The 20,898-nt window shown below is 44.7% G+C and overlaps 2 protein-coding genes across 7 annotated transcripts in view; both read left to right on the plus strand.

The window, feature by feature from the left end:
* MFS9 (major facilitator superfamily transporter 9) overlaps positions 1-20,898 on the plus strand; it is a 514,330-nt gene that overhangs the window by 144,616 nt on the left and 348,816 nt on the right. The window lies entirely within an intron of this gene.
* LOC148934622 (uncharacterized) lies at positions 8,883-10,340 on the plus strand. Its single transcript, XM_089085058.1, has 2 exons — positions 8,883-9,268; positions 9,342-10,340. Exons 1-2 carry the CDS (start codon positions 9,054-9,056, stop codon positions 9,763-9,765), a joined length of 639 nt encoding a protein of 212 aa, XP_088941184.1. The 5' UTR covers positions 8,883-9,053; the 3' UTR covers positions 9,766-10,340.

Here is a 20,898-nt window from a genome sequence, read left to right on the forward strand (position 1 = left end):
GGCAGCAATGCCTCCTTTTTAATACATTTATACGCGAACTCCGAAGCGTCGGAGAATACCACGAAAACACGTATGTTTTCGTGGTATTCCCCCGCACCGCGCCAAGCGTCGCGCCAACAAGCGCGAACGTACTCCGCACCGCGCCACGCACCGTACTACCAAGCGCGAACGCATCCTGCGCCGCACCGACGCCGCGCCACGCAACCAAGCGAGCGTCCCGCATCGCGCCACGACTGCGTCCACAAGCGCGCAACCACCCCGCACCGCGCCGTTACCTTCCCACTGAAAACCAATCCTTCCCTACCAAAAAACCAATCATCCCCCGATCCTTTTTTTCCGCTCCTGGGGAGAGGGATGTTAACCCCGAGATCGACCAATCCGACCGATCCGACCGAAAATACCGAGGTCGATCTCGGATATAAAAAGGCATCGCTCTCCACAGGAAATCACTCCTCGTTTACTCCTGTTCCTAGCTCGTTTTCTGAGAGCCCGTCTCAAGGAAGCGAGCATCCGTAACCGGTAGCAAGCCTGAGATTTGTTGGGGTTCTCCCCAACGCGCCAAGTTCGCTTGGCCTGGTCGAAAGCCGTCTCCGTAGCTCGCACGGCAAGCCGAGAGTTGCTGGCGTCTCCCCAGCGCGTCGAGTTCGCTCGACCCGACTCCGCCGTTCCCGAGATTTCACCGCCGAGTATCGGGATTCTCCCCGATACTACCTCTCCGAGCACCAGAGTACACTCTGGTCGGCCGAGTTCACTCGGCATTCAGACAGACAGACGAGGGGCGCACCCCCCGTCAACCGAGCTCTCTCGGCAGGGAACGGGCCCACCCGTTCTCCGATCTAAACGATCCGCCGACCTCGCGAAATATCCACCCTCGCGACAACACCCGCGACACGCGTGCACGTTTAAATCCACGCCGATTTAAAGGCCCGCGACGAACACGTGCGACACCGCAGCCGCCGCGCGCGCCCCGCACCACCGAACTGCGCGCCGCGATCAGTATCGCCCCGACCGCCCGAGCGATATCTTATTTTATATTCACGCGCTATCCGCGCGCCGATCGCCCATCCACAGCCACGAACATTAACGCGAAGATTCGGTGCATTCCATCGCACCACTATTAGTCAAATAAACATCGTTATTTGTTATAATTATCGCCTAACAATTTAATCACACCTTTCTGTCTCCAACGTCCTCGCTTCCCCTCCTGGTAACCGATTGACCGCTCTCCGCGCGGGAAAGCGAGACCGTTTTAAATGATAACAAACTCTTATCGCAAGGATTTAGGAAAAAAACGCGCAATTCCGAAAAAGGATTTTTCCTAATTTTTTTTTCGAATCGACGGTAGCTCGTCGGATACGAGATACGCGATAGCGAGGTCGCTTTCGAGCGACTTCGAAAATTTGGAAAACGATTCGAGATAACATATTTAACGCTCTAATAAAAAAAACGAAGCAATACATTGGAAAAGATATTTAGATGAGTATATGACATATATGATATAGTATATGACAAGTCCCCTGTCGTAGTTGCAGTCAAACTTCCGGTGAGACGCGCGTAACGAGCAACGTACTCGCACCTCATCGCGGCGATGACGAACGGAATTAGGAAAACTTTTTTTCTTTCCGAATCGACGAAATCGCGGATCGACAAAATATGAGATACAAAAAGATGAGATCTCTCGTCGCGCGATTAGAAAAAAAGACGCGCGATTCCCACGAATAATGATCTCGCTCCCTCGAATTGACGAGAGATCTCATACATAATACCGCTAAGAGCAAAGATAATAGAACGAAAAAAAAATTAAAACAATAAAAGAATAAAAGCGATAGAATAGAAAAAAATTAAAAAACAATGAAATAAACAATAAACAAGTCTGCAATCGTTGTCGCGGTCTTCCAGCAGCATAGCGAGCGCGGAAGAGAGATACATCATCTAAACATCTTTTTTTCTTCAAAAAGCGTCATTTTTTACCTCTTTCCTCTTTTACATCCCTAAATGTTGGTCCACAATAGGTGATTTAAGCTTTAAGAAGTAAGAAATTGACCAACTATAATCGAATATGAAAAAAATACTCGACTACAATTGATCAATTTCTTACGGCTTAAAGATTAAATATTTATTGTGGACCGACACTATTGCACTCGACGCTTCTCGCTTCCCCACGCACTCCGGACACGCTCAGATCGTAGGCGGTCCGATCTATCAACTATCGCACTAATCCGATGCGAAGTTCAAAAATTGAATCCTTAGTTTCGTGTGTTTCCAGTTGCGCTTCTTCTTCTTGACTATATTCTTGACATTGTACATATACAGACGAACCAACTCGCAATTGATCCCTTTCTCGCCCGGAGATCTCGCCTCGAGTTGTTGTTCACTCTCCAACTTCGTCACGAACTGAACAAATCGATCTCTTCCTCTGACAACGACGCGAACAACGCATCGAGACTGCCACCAAAAATCTCGTCGTCGAGGCTTCTCCTCACTGTATCCAGATGCACCAGATGTTTCCCGTACTCTATCTACTTCGAGGAAATCTCCTTCGCTATTTCGATCTCCATAAATGACGCATACTCGTTCGGCGTCGCGGATCTCTCGACGCAGCGAACCATGCTCTCCTCCGAACACGGGACGCGCTAGGCCCCGTAGACGAGGCCGAAAAGCAGAACGCACGCCGAATCGCGACATCCTCCCGCCATAGGATGCGCGAGGCCAGCGGGGTAACACACCAGCGGATAACGCGTCAGCGGGTGACGCGCTAGCGGGTGATGTGCCAACGGGTGACGCTCCCAAAAACCACTCTGAACATTAAATGGAATCCCCGATCGATAAACCACCCCGACCGCCAAGGGGAAACCACCCCCGCCGACCGTCGCAGAGAGACCACCCCTATCGACCGTACGCGAAAAGAAAACTACCCGTCCATCGCCAGGGGGATCCACCTCCGCCTGCCCCCCCCGGGGGATTCTAGGGCTCCCCCTTCCCCGCACTCTCCCGAGGATGGGGACCTCTTTGTTTGCCTGTAGCCCGAATAACCTTTATGATTGCAAATGGTGTTTGAGCGAAGAGATCGAAATGACTCGTCGTTAGTCGTGTATAAGATCAAAGTTACACAAAGTATATACGGTGTCCGAATCGTTCTGAGTCCGTATATGGGACATAGTGGGAAATAATCAAGGATTTATTCTATATCTATTAAGAAGGAGGAAATTTGTATTCTGAGGATTTATAATTATAATACTTACTGCTTCGTTTATTTTATTTATTTTATCATTTTCTTAATACGTTAACCACCGACGGACTAGCGTTTGACTTTTGTTTTGCTTGCAATATGTGTATTTTGAATATAAAAACAAAATCATAAATGTTATACAGAATTATTAGGAACAAATGATGGTAAAGAAGCAAATTATACTATAATTATAAGAATAAACAATACATTATAATAATAAATATTAACATTTTGAAACAAATACAATGACAAACGATACATCATATCGAATTCGATGGAGACATTACCGTGAGGGCATTGGTGGACAATTTTATAATATACATGTATATATAATGTATATATTTTTTATATTTTTATATATGTAGCTTAAACGTATGTACGTATGTGTGCATTATATGTATGTACGCATTTCATGTAGTTTTATACATTTTATATATATTATCATAAAATGTCTCGCTTTTCCGCGCGGATAGTCAGTCGGTTATCAGGAAGCGAGAACGTTGGAGACAGAATTTTGGAATTAAAATTATAGTTAGATCGTAGGCGAAATTATTATATAATAATAATTTATTAGAAAACAGTGAAAGAAATAAGTAGTGCCGGATGGAAATGCACAGTTAATCGAAAAGAATGTGAAGAATGCGAAATAGAATTGACCGTGAATGGGCGAGACAGCGATCGGCACGTGTTTACGTGTTTTTATATGGATTTCTAATTGGCAGTTGGCGCGATACTGATGTCGCTACGTAGTTTGATAAAGCGGATCGCGCGGGGCGTGCGGCGGTATCGCACGTGTACTCGCGGGCCTTTAAACAGGGCGATTTAAATCGCGTACACGTGTTTATGACTGCGTGCGTTGACTTCATTCGCGAGGGTGGAAGTTTCGTTGAGAGAGTGTTATGACTACTCGGGTCGGAGAACGGGTATACCCGTTCCCTGCCGAGTATACTCAACTAGCGGGAGTGTGCTCCTTGCCTTGACGGAGGATACGGAGTGTTCAATTGGGGAAGACCCCAGCTCTGGCGGAAGGTTTCGGTGTGCTTGCCGAGCATACTCGGCCGATCGGGATATACCTCGCTGCTCGGAATCGATCGGATGTACGGTTGTATCTGGGGGCCCTGATCTTGGCAACGAAAGTCGGTGGCGGCGGAGTCGGATCGAACGGACTCCGCCGCCGCGATCCGACACGCTGGAGAGACTCTAGCTCTCGGCTTGCCGCGGACGGCCAGGTCAACTTGGGGAGGACCCCAATATAGCTCAGGCTATCTATCGGTTTCGGATACTCACTTTCCGTGAGACGTGCTCTTAGAAGGCGAGCGCGGAACAGAATGATTTTTTGTGGAGAGCGATGCCTTTTTATACCCGAGATTGACCTCGATATTTTTCGGTCGGATCGATGGGATTGGTCGATCTCGGGGGTAGCATCCCCCTCCACAGGAGCGGAGAAGAAGGATCGGTATAATTAGTTTTTTGGGAAGATAAGGAATAGGAGCGGGAAGAAATAGAAAGAGGAGTTCAGTGGTGAGGTAACGGCGCGGCGCGGGGATGGTTACGGCGCTTCTAGACGTCATGGCGCGGTGCGGGGCGCTCGCTCGCTTTCGTAGCGCGGTGTCGGTGCGATGCGGGACGCGTTAGCGCTTGCTGGCGCGGTGCGTGGTGCAGCGCGAGGAAAACATCACGAAAACAATCGTGGATTCGCACGCATTCGGTATTTCCACGCTCCGTCGCTTCGGAGTTCGCGAAATATAAGATTATAATAGGCGTAAACGTCTTCTTATGGCTATTGCCGCACTCCGCCTGATGGTCGGCAGTCCATGACGGATGATCGGTCGGGAGAAGATTTGGAAGAGGAACGGAAGGAGCGGAAGGATGCGCTTCGTTACAATCATAAGTTTCGTCGTAGTTACCATACATATATAATTTTTACGAAGACGTAATGGAAGAAAAAATAATAAGACTCTTTGTGTATATTTATGTATAAATATGTTTTATTTGTTTACAATAAATGAATTAAATTACATTGGTTTTATGTATCCAAGAATTATGTGATCCATTGAATCCCAGTTTCTTTACGTAACTTTTGTCTCTTTTCCTGCGTAGGCTTTCTCCATGAGATATTCTATATGAGTCGCGCGGTGCTCATAGAATGTTCCTGCGGATTTTCCGCTATAGTCTTCGAACAGATAGGTTACGAGATTAGTAGCCTGCACTTTAACAACTTTAAATACTTCGGTGATTTAATTTAATAGTAATATAGGGCCGGTTCTAACTCAGAAGCGTTGAGGGGGGGGGGTACGGGTGTGCGGGGGGAACTGTGCGCAACCGAGGAGCTTCGGGGAGAGGGGAGGGGGAGACGGCGCATGTTGGGCGACCCAGTGCCATTGAATGTAAACAGCGTGCGATTAAATCGATGATTGATGCCTTCAACACCGTGATAAATAATTACGAAAAGATAAATAATGAAGATGATATAAAAAATTGGACGCGTGGACATGATGTCAAGGGGGGGCCGCCGCCGCGTCTATCGCCGCCGCCGCCGCCGCCGCCGCCATCGCTGCCACCGCCACCGAGTAAAAAATAAATATCTCTCTCTCGTATATCTATTATCTCTTTCGTTACGGCTCTCTCTCTCTCTCTCTCTCTCTCTCTTATGGCGAATGTTATTTTTCTAATTATTTTATGATGGGGAAGACAGAAATGAAAGAAATACATGTTTTTTGCATATTATATATGTTTATATTTTTAAAATAATTGAATACATTTTTAAGTGTGAAATTTTTTTTATTCATATGTTTTTTTTTATACACTAAAAACTAAAGCTAACAGCTCACAATCGACGAGTTGACGTCTATCGAAGATATCGCAATCGCGTATCGCATTCGGCACTTCCTCGGGATCTGTTACAACAGACGCGATGTTGGAGAATCGCGTATACTTAGTATCGATCGTATCGACGAATCTGACGAGTCAATCGAACGTCACATCGATACATTCATTCAGAGCAAACATTCGACGTAACATCGATTCGATCATCGTTACGCGTACGTTCAAAGATTCAAGACGTACGAGTGTAACGTCGTTCATCAGACAAATTCTGGCGGTTAACGGTCCGACGCTTATAAAATTGTCTTTGTAATCGTTTAGCAGCAATTTATAGATATTCCATCGCTGCTCGTAGAGTCCCTTCCACGTTCCGAGAGACAGTATCAATTCCTGTCCCCGATGATCTCCCAGAGCGATCTCCACGTAGCTCGGTGGACCAACGTTGATTCCAATTTCCAAATATTTGTAACCTGTGGTCGTCAGAGTGTAACGTCTGCTCAGTAAGCGCACCGCGCGACGCTCCACCGAAATACTTCGGAAATTAAATATATAATACTGCATAATATTGGAAAAAAGAGAAAAAAATAAAAAAAATGCAGTTGAAACTTACGCGTTACATTCCTTCTTTTGTTTTTCGCCATTGTACGGTGCGCTGCTTCTTTGGCGGAATACATTGCGTGTTGTTCGAATGATGGAGGAGCGGAGTACCATTTTTGTCGTGATCGTTCGATGGAGGACTGATCGCGTAAATTTTTGACATGGCAAACCGTTAACCCTCCTCCTCCCTCCCTTTTTTTTAAGAATTTCATTGCAATCAAACATGTAGCGACATGTTCGCAAAGGAGCGCGATGACATTCAAATTTTTTTCTAGGAAGAGCCCGCGAAAAGATAGCTCTTCGTAGAAATCGACGTACATGTCGCGGCGTGTTAAGAGAAGCGCCGATACTCCGGCTGCTATAAACAAATTGGGGAGACCTATGATGATGCTCCGACAAAGGGACAAAGAAATTGTCGATGATATATAATGGGTCATGGGGTGTGCAGGATCACAGTAGATGGAAGTCTAATGTGTGTTAAAAAAATAGTTGACCGTGAAAATAGATAATGTGTTAAATATAGAAAATGTGTTTAATAGGGATGATGAAGACTTTGTGAACGAATATAGTGGACGAAGTGTTTGAAAATGAAGAAGAAATGGAGATTGACAATATTGACAATATTGACATTGATATTGAAGACGAAGAGCACGCATTGTCTGACGATAGCAATTACGTAAGTGAGCAAAGTGATGACCTTACGGATTATGCAGAAAAAATTGTTACCCGTTCGGAATTCCTTGCGTTGAATAATAATAAAAAGTATTGTTCAATACAATTTTATTATTCAACGGGTGGTGCACTAACTCTGTGTGCCGAATGCATAGTTCATCTGGACACTGACATTGGAATATTGTATGCCGTTAGGAAGCACGAGATAGATACTCTCAATGCACTAAACAGCCGATTTTGTTCCAATTGCCAACAGTCCGTCTGTGTGATAATGCCATGCAACATGTGCCCAATTTGCACAAATTGAAAAAAGATAACATTGTCAATGAGTCATATGCAAGTGCTCCGTGGAAGAGTGTGATGTGATATAAAAACAATATGGAAAGGTCATTGGAAGAATTAACAAATTCTCCGTTATGGGATTCAATCTCTCATCTACCAATGAACGTATAAAGAGATACTATACCCTAACTCCCCATTTTCCGATTCCTCATCCAAGAGTTAAGGGACGCTACAATTCGACTCTCTGCTTCTCCGCTCCTTCTGAGAGAGCGGAAATAATTCTGGAAGCGTGCACACATTATCATTATACAGGACACGCATATAATATATTACTACCTCTCTTGCGGCAAAAAGTAGCAGAGATAATTCCAAGAAGCGAGGATAATCATATATGGTTGTTCTATTCCCATCAATCTCCGGACATGTCGGAAATACAACGCTTTATATATTGGCTTCGAGTTAAAGCAGCTATAGAGAAAAGAAAAAAAGAAAGTAAAAAAATGTAAAATTGTTTTGATAAGACAGTACAACAATTTAAATGAATCAAGATTTTGCAATATGGAACACCTAGAGCGAGTGGAACGCGAACTGCTGGAGCAGTGCAGCCAAATCGCTACCTTGGTGGAGTGTTTCGCGTGGTTGCAACGATGTGAGGAGTGCATCGAACAACTCCAGGAACTTAGCCGTGTTAAGCGTCCTCGACTCACCGTTGCAAATAGACAATCTGCGGTGGCGAGGATCGCGCGACTCGCGGCAGTGCAAAAGTGCAACTAGAAAGACATTTCGTGCACGTTGGTGGTGAGTACGCGAGCACTAGTAGAGAAAATGGATCTTTCGTTTGGCGAGAAATCGATTTTGAAAGCCGTATATTGATTGGTGCAGTGTAGATCAATGTGGACTATATTGAGCGACAATTTTTAAAAGACGCTGATGGTGTAGTGCTCGAGCGAGTGCGAGACATTGTACAAAGACACGATAGTGTGAAAGTGAACACTGCATTTAACGGCGAGTTTGTGACGGGCGATAAACGCGCGAACAAAAGTATAAACACTAAAAATAGTGAACTCTTTCGAGTGTCAAATTTGGACGAGTGGTACGAGCAGTACGTTATCGAACTCACGTTGGTGTCGCTCGAAGAATTCCAAGAACGCGACAGTGGATGGGCGTTGTCGCGAATTCTAAATTTGACTGTAAACGTGAACAAATATAATCCAATGCACGCGGGATGTTCGAATCGAATTACCGCGAGAAATTATGTTAAAGCGAGCGGTGATCAATGTACAATCCAAGGACAATGCGTGTTTCGCGTGGTCGGTGATCGCGGCTCTGCATTCGGCTGAAAGGAATACAAATCGGGAATTGTCGTACCCGCATTATACGGCAGTGTTAAATTTACAAGACATTACGTTTCCGATGACGTTAGATCAAATAAAGAAGTTTGAACGAATCAATGACATCTCAATCAACGTTACGGCTTCGAGGGAGGAAAGGAGGGATTCTCCCGATATGGCTGACATCAAGGAAGATGGAGAAGCACGCAAATCTATTGTACGTGCAGGATCCGCGCGACGACAACGCCGGGCACTTTGCGTACATCAAAGATCTGTCCCGTCTTGTGAGCTCGCAACTGAGTAAAAAAGAACACAAAAAATACTTTTGCGACCGGTATGTATTTTAACAAATTTTATTATTTCTCTTATAAAATTGTTTATTAAAAAATCATATTTTCCATTTGCAGATGTCTACATTACTTCAGTTCGTCTGAAAGATTACAACCACATACAACGGACTGCGAAAAGATGAACGATTGCGCCATCCGACTGCCGAGCGAGGACGACAAGTGGCTCGAATTCAAGAACCACACTAATAAGGAACGACTTCCATTCATCGTTTACGCGGACTTGGAGTGCGTACTACGGCGAACGGAACCGGCAGAGAGGGAAGACGCATCGTACACCTACCAGCAGCACGAGGTATTTAGCATCGGATACTACGTGCTCGTACGACGACGCGTTATCGGTATATCAATTTCGTCGCGACGAAGATTGCGTTGCGTGGTTCGTTCGGCAACTCGAAGATTTGGCGCATCAAGTAAAAATTCTGTTATCCGCGAATGTCCCCATGGAAACGTTGTCGAGAGAGCAGTGGGAGGCATATCGTAGCGCGACGCGTTGTCACATTTGCGAGAAATCATTTGCGTCGGACGACACGCGGGTACGCGATCATTGCCATCTTACCGGTCGTTACCGTGGTCCCGCGCACTCAAATTGTAATCTAAATTATAAAGATTCATATTGCATTCCCATAGTATTTCACAACTTATCCGGTTATGACGCGCACTTTATCATCACGGAAATAGCTACGGCGTTCGAGGGCAGGATCGACGTGCTGCCGATAACAAAAGAAAAATATATTTCGTTTACAAAACACGTTAAAGATACCACCGAGAGATCAGATTCACGAAATTGCGTACGCTTGCGGTTCATAGATTCGTACAAATTTTTAAATACCAGCCTTGATAAATTGGCATCTTTTCTAACGAAAGAAAAATTAAAAATTTTACATTCCGAATTTTCCACGGTCTCAAACGAAAATTTTGATTTGTTGACGCGCAAAGGTGTCTTTCCGTACGAATACGTGGATCGCGCGGACAAGCTGCAGGACACGCACCTACCACCGCGCGAATCGTTCTATAGCTCGTTGACCGGTGACACGGTGTCGGAGAACGATTACGCGCACGCCGCGAACGTCTGGTTCTCCTGGCGGTTCTCCATCCGGACGCTCGGCGAATACAGCGATCTATATCTCAAGACCGATGTCTTGTTATTGGCCGACGTTTTCGAAAATTTTCGCGAAAGTTGCGTCGCGAGTTATGGACTCGATCCCGCGCATTACTACACATTGCCAGGTTTCACGTGGGACGCCATGTTGAAACATACGCGCGTAAAATTTGAGTTGCTCACCGACATCGATATGGTTATGTTTATCGAAGGCGGTATACGCGGCGGTCTCAGTCAATGTTCCGGCAGATACGCACAGGCCAATAACAAGTACATGCGTTCGTACGATCCGTCGAAACCGTCATCATACCTTATGTACTTTGACGTAAATAATCTGTACGGATGGGCGATGTGTCAACCGCTGTCCTATGCCGAATTTCGATGGATGGAAGACATTGAGAACTTTGACGCGAGCACGATCGCTCCGGATTCGTCTACGGATTATATTCTCGAGGTCGATCTCGAGTATCCGCATTATTTACACGATCGACACACTGACCTACCTTTCTGTCCGACGCGCGATAAACCACCCGGCACGCGGCAGGATAAACTTCTTGCGACGTTATACGATAAGAAGCGGTACGTCATCCATTATCGCAACCTGCAGCAATGTACGCGCCATGGTCTTCGTATCGCAAAGATATATCGCGTACTACAATTTGCTCAATCCGCCTGGCTCCGCGATTACATCGAACTCAATACACACTTTAGAACGTACGCGAAAAACGATTTCGAAAAAAATTTGTACAAATTAATGAACAACGCGGTATTCGGTAAAACAATGGAAAATGTGCGCAATCACGTCGACGTTAAACTTTTGACCAAATGGGACAGACAGTATGGCGCGGAAGCGATGATCGCGAAACCAAATTTCCACAGCCGCAGCGTTTTTGCGGAAAACTTAATCCGTCGAAATGCGTAAATTCGAGGTAAAATTCAACAAGCCGATTTACGTGGGTATGTGTATACTCGACATATCGAAAATCTGCTTGTACGAATTTCACGAATACATGTCACCGCTGTATCGCGAGAAATGTAAGATCATGTACACCGACACGGACAGTCTCGTATATCACATCGAGTGCGATGATGTGTACGAGGCGATGAAACGCGATATCGCTAGATTCGATACGAGCGATTATCCGACGGATAACGCGTACGGGATGCCTCTCGCGAATAAAAAAGTACCCAGTCTATGAAGGATGAAAATAACGGTGCGATAATGACGGAATTCGTCGGACTCAGAGCGAAGATGTACGCGGTGAGGGTGGACGGCAGAAAAGACATTAAAAAGGCGAAAGGTGTAAAGAATAACGTCGTAACGCGAACAATAACGTTCGACGATTATACGCGGTACTTGAACGAAGAGATCGAAATGACTCGTCGCCAGTCGTGTATCGTAAGATCCAAGCTACACCAAGTATACACGGTGTCCGAGTCGAAAATCGCTCTGAGTCCGTACGACGACAAACGATACATCGTACCGGATTCGACGGAGACGTTACCGTGGGGACATTGGCGGATTCCATTGTAATATATACATTGTAATATATATACATGTTTATACAATGTACATATATTTTTATATTTTTTATATAGTTTATATGTATGCACGTATGTATGTACGTACCTATGTATCATATCTATGTATGTATGAACGTATGTATTCTTGTAGTTTTATACGATATTGTTATATATGTAGTATAGATGTATGTATTTTTTGTAGTTTTTATATGTAGTTTTTACAATAAAATTTAGCTATTCAAATTTATTTTATATATAAAATTTATAATAGCAACCAAGATCCTGCTTGCTGAGGAATTAGCTTTAATTCTCTCTTCGATTTATTTAATGTATACTCGACTTAATACATATATTGTTTATAATACATGCAGTTTTACATGTGTTCTCGTAAGTTACATACATGTATAGTTTAAAAAATGTAATGGGAGAAAAAAATAATAAAAACTCTTTGTATACATGTATACAGTGTATATTTATTTTTTTAATACATTATAAAAAGAAGAAAAATGAATTAAATCACACTGCTTTTGTTTATCCATGAGTTATGCGATCTGTCGAATCCCAGCCACTTGACGTAAACCTTGTCTCCCTTCTTGCGTAGTACTTTCTTCACGAGATACACGCGCGATGCAATTCGTGCTCGTAGAACGCGCCCGCGACCGATTTTCCGCGATAATCCTCGAGTAGATAAGTTACGGGATTAGTACGTTGCACTTTAACGATCTTAAACACCTCGGTGGTCCAATTTGGCGTGTAATCTTTTTCGAAAATTGTCTTGTACTTGCTCACGCGTACCGATTCGCCTACTTTGAATTTTGCTGGACCTGCGATCTTTATCGTGCTGTATACCGTATCCAAGAGTCTTTTGGCGATCGCGGGAGTTACATCAACGGGTCGCATGCCGATAATGCGATGCTTGCGCGCGTTGTAATCTGACACGAGACGCGGTAGCGCGTCGACCCACTTGTAAGTGTCGTTGAGCGTAAACATCTTCCACATGTCGTTCTTAAGCGTACGATTGAATCGCTCGACGATCGATGCCTTCAACATCGTATACGTGGAATAATGATTAACGTTGTGTTTTTTCAAGAGTTGTTGCACATCGGCATTGTAAAATTCCTTTTCCATATCCGTTTGCAAGTTTCTCGGGCATCTTCCGCTCTCTCGAATTATCTTAGCGATAGCGTTACCCGTCTCACTTCCGACCTTGCTCTTGAGCGGTACGGCCCAGGCGTACTTGCTCAACGCATCGATGACGGTGAGCATGTATGTAGTGATGACCTCTGTTGAAACTCGAGTACGGACGCATCTCGACGATGTCAGCCTGCCACAGATCGTCGTATCCCCGAATTATGACACGTCTTCGCGGAAAATTTCTCCTCGCCGGAGCGTACAATTCCTCAACGAGTCGTCGCCTCTCGGAGCTAACATTTTCTTCACGTCCATCGGATCGCATGTTTCAACGATGTTTAATAGTAAATAAGATATACAATTTAAAATTGTTTTTTTTTCTTCACTGACGTTAATCGACTGGCTCGTTTCGTCAATACGCGATTAATTTATAATAATGCTGGCTTCGCGAAGTTCCTCGATGATCGACAGCATCTCGTTGTCGTGAGCGTTGTTACCAGCTCGGTGCGAAGCGTCGAGCAATCGGAGTCGATCCACCAGTTCGTTGGGATCGTCCCAATGCACGTAATCGATCTTGTTGTCGTTTAACTTCATGGCGGCTGGTATATTGCTCACGCCTGCATCCTTTTTACGCCCGCTACTTCCATACGTAGATACGAGCGGAGCGATGATGTTAATATACTTGGATCCCCTATTGCCCTTGATGGGATTATGGGCGCTGTGACCACGTCTATGAGCATTTGTTGTTAACAATATACTTTTATACGTTTGTTTATCATCCTCGGTAAAAACCGTCATCGGGAAATCTCTTGAAGATCAATTCGTAAAATCCTGGTGTACCATTGTATCTCACATTGTCTATGATTATGGAGTCATTTTTATCAACGTCAAATTTCTTGTCACCAAGCATCGCACCACTGTTTTTATCGAAATAAACACCGTATACGCGATCAAATGTATCGTTTTTTCCATTATCATCGAGAAGAGGGCTTACGTACTTTTGCCCTAATGGTCCCAGCTGATTATGCAACGCTTCTCGACCTTGTTGCGTTTGCAGACTCTCTTTGATGGTTGTTTCGAATGACGGTTCACTGGCGTCTTTTGTTTCAAAAACATCTTCCTTTTGCAGGAACAGCGGTGGTTCTTTCGATGGATCTTTCGATGGTTGTATCGGTGTAGACTCGAACACGAGTGAATCTGACGCGGCTTTCAATTCTTTCGTTGTACGTTGTTTTTTAGACTGCGGCGTTAATTTCAATCATCCAACATCCGTCCAATATGAATCCTTGTCAGTAGTAGTAGTAGTAGTAGTAGTAGTAGTAATATCGTTATCGTTGTCGTCATCGCTGTCTTCACGTTTTTGTTTTTTCTTAATACCGAGATCCTTTGCTCCTCTTTCAATCGATTAAGATTCCTCGGTTTTTTCAACAATCTGTTTTAGAGGTTCGACAATGGGCTTGAAGCGTTTCTCCAACGCTGTATCTTCAGCTATTTTATCAATTTTTAAAGCGCGATATTTTTTGCGAATCGAATCGCTCGTTTTCGCAAACTGTTTCACTATTTTCTCGCGATCTTTGGTGTTATCCATGTTGCCTGCTTGACGTACCGACATCGATTAACCACGTTACGGTACCGCGAACGTATTAAATTCCTTTCTGTATCGCCCATTGATAAGCGGACTGTCCTTATCTATCACTAGAAATCCATACTCGCTGCCAACAATCACGGCATAACGCACAGAATTCATCGTATGACATGTCGGTATTCATGTGATCGTTGTAAACAAGTTTCAAGTTGGTACCATCCTGTTTGAACAGAAGGTTCGCATTGTCGCGTATCAGATGTTTAGGTATCCTCGCGTACGTCTGACAGAGATAGAAACAATCGACGTTCGAGTGGCGGCCCATCGAAAAGTATTCTCTCACAGCATCTTGCTTATCGTACGCAACGTCGTCGAAGACGAAGATCGAATTGGGACGTGCCTCGCTCGGTGGAATGACGTCACTGTTGTTGGAGAACGTAAAGTAGCCGATTTCTTCTATCGATGTTAGTAAATTTTCCAAGTATCGATATTTCGGTTGTTGCAGCGATTTCGAATATACGTACACGTTCTCGAAACATACACCGTGCGGACTCTCGAGCAAGCTTATGAGAACGTTGGTTTTACCACAATTCGACGGCCCGCAAATGATGGCGCTTATAGTACTCGATAACATTTCACCGTGCTTGCGCTCTATCGCGATGTCTCCTATCATTCGCGCTCTCTCGTCACAGTTCGCGACGCGTATCGTCAGCGGCTGCCGTACAAATTTCATGTTCGCACTGCGTTATCTAGGCTTCGATCGAACGCCTATTTATAGGCGCGCGAAATCACGAATCGCTCAGTAGCAAAAATGTATCTCGCGCTGCCGCATCCCTCCGATATTCGGGATTTGAGCACTGAGCAGTTGCAATATATACCGAAGGTCGTACTGTTACGCGTGTGCGGTAATTATATCGATCACGTGTGGGACAAGCTTCCGGAAAAATAAAGGCGGATTTGGAGGTTCAAACCTATCGTCGCTGCGTCGAGCATTATAATCAATCGTGGGATCGAGATCATATAGACAATCCTGCACCGAAGATAAAGAATTGTGGCCTATGCCAGCAGCAGCGTCAAATGAAGGCTACATTGGAGGTCTGCTCAATCGAGCGATAAACGCGCTTCCTTTCGAACTACATATCTCCGGCTATCCGGCTATATAGTTTTGCTGTCCGGGTACTCGGCTGAAAAAGCGATTAGAGGTGAAACGGGCATAAATCCACTGGATGCGGCGTGCCGTGAACACGACATTGCGTATTCTCAGAGCAACGATCTCACCGACAGACACGCGGCGGACAAGGTACTCGCCGATGAAGCCTTAGGACGCGTCATCGCGAGAGATTCGATTCTGGGCGAGAAAGCTGCAGCTGCAGCCGTTTGGGCAACGATGAAAGCCAAGACCAAGATCGGCATGGGTATGAAGGCGAAGAAAAAAGCCGGCAAAAAAAAAAGAAACGAATACTTCCAACGGCGAAACGAGGTGGTGTGTTACCGATTTTGCCAATTTTGGGCGCTCTCGGGTCCTTAATCGGCGGAGCGGCCAGCGTGGCGAAAGTGATAAACGACAGGAAAGTCGTGCAACATGAACTCGAGGAACTGCAACGTCGCGCGATGGAAACGCGCGGACAGGGACTGTATCTCGCTCCGTACAAATACGGACGAGGACTGTATCTCGTCCCGTACAAAGGCGGACAGCGTAACAGCGAAAAAAAGAAAAAAAGAAAAAAAACGCCAAAGAGACAATAAAAATACCTACGGGTGTAACCACCAACGTACAATTGGACCAGCTGGCGAAGCGTATGCGCGTACCGTACTTTAGAGGTGTTTTCATGCGTGACGCATTATCGATTAGCGGCGCGCGTCGAAACGAAAATGGTATCGTAAATCTGCACGACACGACAGGCCCCGGTATTCATTGGGTAGCGTACGCAAAGAGAAACAATCGCGTTGTGTACTTTGACAGTTTTGGTTATCTTCGATCGCCCAAGGAACTGATACGATATTTCGGAGACGATGCTACGATAGAGTACAATCGAACGTCCTATCAGACGTACGATCAGAGCGTCTGCGGACAGCTGTGCTTGTGGTTTCTTCTCCAAAACGGTCGACGCGCGTGAATTTATAAAGTCCGACAAAATGTCGCGACATCTCAGTATTTGCCGAACGCTTTTTTCAACATGTCGCTGACGCTTACGCTGAGCGGGAAGAGCAGCATTCTCGCGACAAATTACTTTCCAACCATAGATTTGAGCGACGATGACTACGAGCTTGGTCTAACAATTTTAAAGACTTATCATACGATATCGAGTAAACGCTTCGAACAATACATTTTATTTTGACAAAGACGATGTAGAAATTACGATTCCCGAGGGGTCGTATGAACTGCATGCCATAAATGAATTTTTGAAACGTGAGATTTTACGGAAATGTCCGCGACGCGACGCGTCCGAGGGTAACGCTGGTGATACCGCGCGCGGCGATGAGATTGGAGAATACCCGATAGTGCTCCGCGCAAATTACAACACGATGAAGTGTGAGATTAAATGCGCCTACAGAATCAACTTTAACAAGTCTCATAACGTTGGATCGCTGCTGGGTTTCTCGAGGCATATACTGCAACCGCGAAAGTGGCATGAATCGGACGTGTCGATCAACATAATGAATCTAAACATTATCCGTGTAGTGCAACGTGACCGCGGGCGCATACAGCAACGATAAAAGTGTGCACACGATACACGAATTTTCGCCGAGCGTGCCGCCAGGATATAAGATATCGGAAAGGCCGATGCAGATCATTTACCTGCCAGTCATCGTATGGAGCATTACAGAGAACGATACGCATTGTTGACCAGAATGGACGATTGCTCGATTTCAGAGGAGAAGAGATCACCGTCAGATTGCACGTACGACGGCGACAGCGATAACGCGAGCGTGACATTTGAGATGCTCGTGTTGAACGAAGCGAAGCATACGCAGAGAAATAACGCATCTTTTACAAAGAAAACATCGATCGACAATATTCGCTCATCCGGCTGCGTCAAGAAGAAGAAGAAACACGTCGAACGTTAAATTTTTACAAGCTTTAGGATTCGCGGTGCGCAACTTGTGAAATGACTGATATCCTAAACATCGAAGACGAGCCAATCTTCGACGATCGCATCATTAAGATTGAGATGCGTACAACCCGTTCACCAATACGACGTTCGGATACAGCGATGAGATAAGAATACCTATACAGCAACAGGATCTGTACACATTGCCGTACGAAAGCTATCTATATATCGAGGGAAAACTAACGAAGAACAGAGTTGTCGAAGGATCTGATGTGGTGTTGGGAAATAATTTTGTCGCGTTCCTGTTCGATGAGATTCAATACGAGCTTGATGGTGTGGAGATTGATCGTAACAGAAACGTGAGCGTAACCAGCATGCTCAAACATTACGTAATGACATCATCCGACAGAAGCGTGATTCTGAGGAATGCCGGCTGGGATGCGCATACTAGCGCAGATGGATATTTTAACTTTTGCGTACCTCTCTACGCACTGTTGAGATTTTGCGAGGATTACAGACGCGTGATAATCAACGCTTGTCACGAGTTGATCTTGATACGATCGCGTAACGACAACAATTGCCTGATGGGAAATTCGGCGTTGGATCCCGTGGTCGACTTATTCAAGATACGATGGCGAATGCCGCACGTGTTATTGAGCGAGATAAAAAAACTATCGATGCTGCGCACTTTGGAGAGCGGACGATATTTGAGCATGGCTTTTCGCTCGTGGGATCTGTATGAGTTTCCTCTGTTACAGCGTACAACCAAGCATTCGTGGGCCATCAAGACCGCTACTCAACTCGAGAAACCGCGATACGTCATCTTTGCTCTGCAAACAGGTCGCAAAAATGTCATGGCTGAGGACACGAGGCGATTCGACGACTGCAACTTAACCAACGTGAAACTCTATCTGAACTCAGAATGTTATCCGTACGACGATATGAATCTTGATTTCGACAAAAACAGATGGTCCGTGTTGTATGAAACATACGCGCGTTTCTGCAAAGGTTACTACGGATACGAATATCTCAAGCTGAATCTCACCGTCGCGTCTTTTCTACATAACGGTCCATTCGTAATCATCGATTGTTCTCGACAAAACGAATCGGTCAAGAGCGCAACCGTGGACGTGAGATTGGAATTTGAGACTAAGGAGAACGTACCGATGAATATCACCGCACACTGTCTCATTATACACGATCGCGTGGTTCACTACAATCCGTTGACCAATGTTGTACGCAAGATCACTTAAGAGCATCGCTGGCACATGAGAGAGAGAGACAATAAAATCTACGATACATCGAAATCGACCTCAGTTTCGAAAAATTGCTCGTCATGGTTCGTAGACCTGCAAGATTTTCTCGTTGGAGGACAGTTTGTTGTAAAAGAGTTTGCCGCTCTCAGAAAACGGACCGTTCTCTCTCACTACTTTTCGCAAGCCCTATACCATAGCATTTCCTCGCAAGTGCCGACAAGTCTCGCGCACGCTGGGTGATACGTCATCACCCAGACTGCGATGGGACGACGAAACGATTTCATACAGCAAAGTTAAGAGTTTGATTACAAAGGCTGTGCATGGAACAGAAGAAGAAGACGACGACGACGACGATGACGACGACGATGACAGCGATGCTATATATGTCAAGGGACATGAAAAACGACAATGGCTGTGGAATTTGCTTCTGGACGATGAGCGCGTGTACATCGAGACTCTGGATGCTGATTACGAAGACGTAGATTCTCTAAACAATCTGGACGCTGATAATACTATGCGATGCGGATATCACTATACTAATTGCGTATTACAAAATGTATTCAAATTATTTAATTGGTGGTCAGATAACCATGAATAAAATGAATATGATATACGAATTATGTTTTTTATTTCTTTCCCATGTGTTGATAATTCTAACGATCGACGTACCGCTTCTTATCATATAACGCCGAGAAGTTTATCTTGCTGAGGTGACTCGCGCGCGTCGAGCAGGAATGTAGGTCGGTGTGTCGGTCATGGACATGACAAAGAAATTGAATCACGATTTAAAAAATCCATCTACTGTGATCCTGCACACCCCATGACCTATTATATATCATCAACAATTTCTTTGTCTAAATCGGAACATCATCATCATCATAAGTCTCCCCGATTTGTTTATAGCAGCCGGAGTATTCAGAGTATCGGCGCTTCTCTTGACACGCCGCGTTCAGTCTCATGCAATGAGTCTTGTGGAAGCATATCATTGAAACGTCTTCGTGACCTCGATAATAATTTTGTGCGCGAAGAATCACTGGTGTGCGAAAAACAATTGCTTTTGCGTGAAGAACTTTGAGTGCAACGTCTTCGCAATGGCATTACCACGCGTCATTATCTGCGCAAGATTCAACGGGGCAAAGTACCGTGGTAACTTTGTGGTATATGTGGAGGAACAACTTATTTATTATATTGACAACAACCCTCTCGTTGGTGTTGCACAATTGCCGTGGTCAATACCCTTGTACGAATATATTCGTTCATTGGCTTCGGCACAGGAAGAGGAGGAAGAGGGGGAAGAGGAGGACAATTATTTAGAAGTCCCCCCCGCGGATTAATCCCGCGGTATGTGGATGAAGAAGTGCTCGAAGACTCTGATTATGACAGTGATGATACTGACTGAAGACGATACCGACTGAGACGAAGGAGTCCTTAACCGTCAGTAGACGTTCAGACTCGATTCATCAAGTATTAAGTGCAAGTTCTACTGACTGAATACTAAGTGCGTGAGAGTAACTTATAAGGTAAATATTATAAAAGAAAAAAATTTAAGTGAGTTAAATAAAATATAATATTAATTGTGAAATACAATCAAAAGATGAAACCGCCAACGAGCCGAGAAAGCGTGAAAGCAGTAGACGGAGTCATCCTGGAGGAGTATCCGGAAACTTACGAGCCACTCCTGCTGGGAACATGCGTAAAAGCTATAAACTCTGCCAGTGTCATCTACAGAGAAGATAACGCTCCTTTTCGAAAGATATGCGAAGACTGCTTTCATGCAGAAGTGCAAGATTTTAATCGTGTTCGAGTAGCAGTAACAAACTGGCACACATTATGTAAAGTAGTGCCAGAAAATTATGAATTAAAAAGAAAATGTTTTATTTGTCATAAACTTTTAATGAATATAATATAACTTCAGATTGTCGAGTGTATTAAAGAGTTTATAATTAATAAAGAAAAATATTAATTGGTT

This window comes from Pogonomyrmex barbatus, unplaced genomic scaffold (assembly GCF_055798465.1).
Source record: "Pogonomyrmex barbatus isolate J1 unplaced genomic scaffold, ASM5579846v1 scaffold9, whole genome shotgun sequence".
Classification (NCBI taxonomy): Eukaryota; Metazoa; Arthropoda; class Insecta; order Hymenoptera; family Formicidae; genus Pogonomyrmex; species Pogonomyrmex barbatus.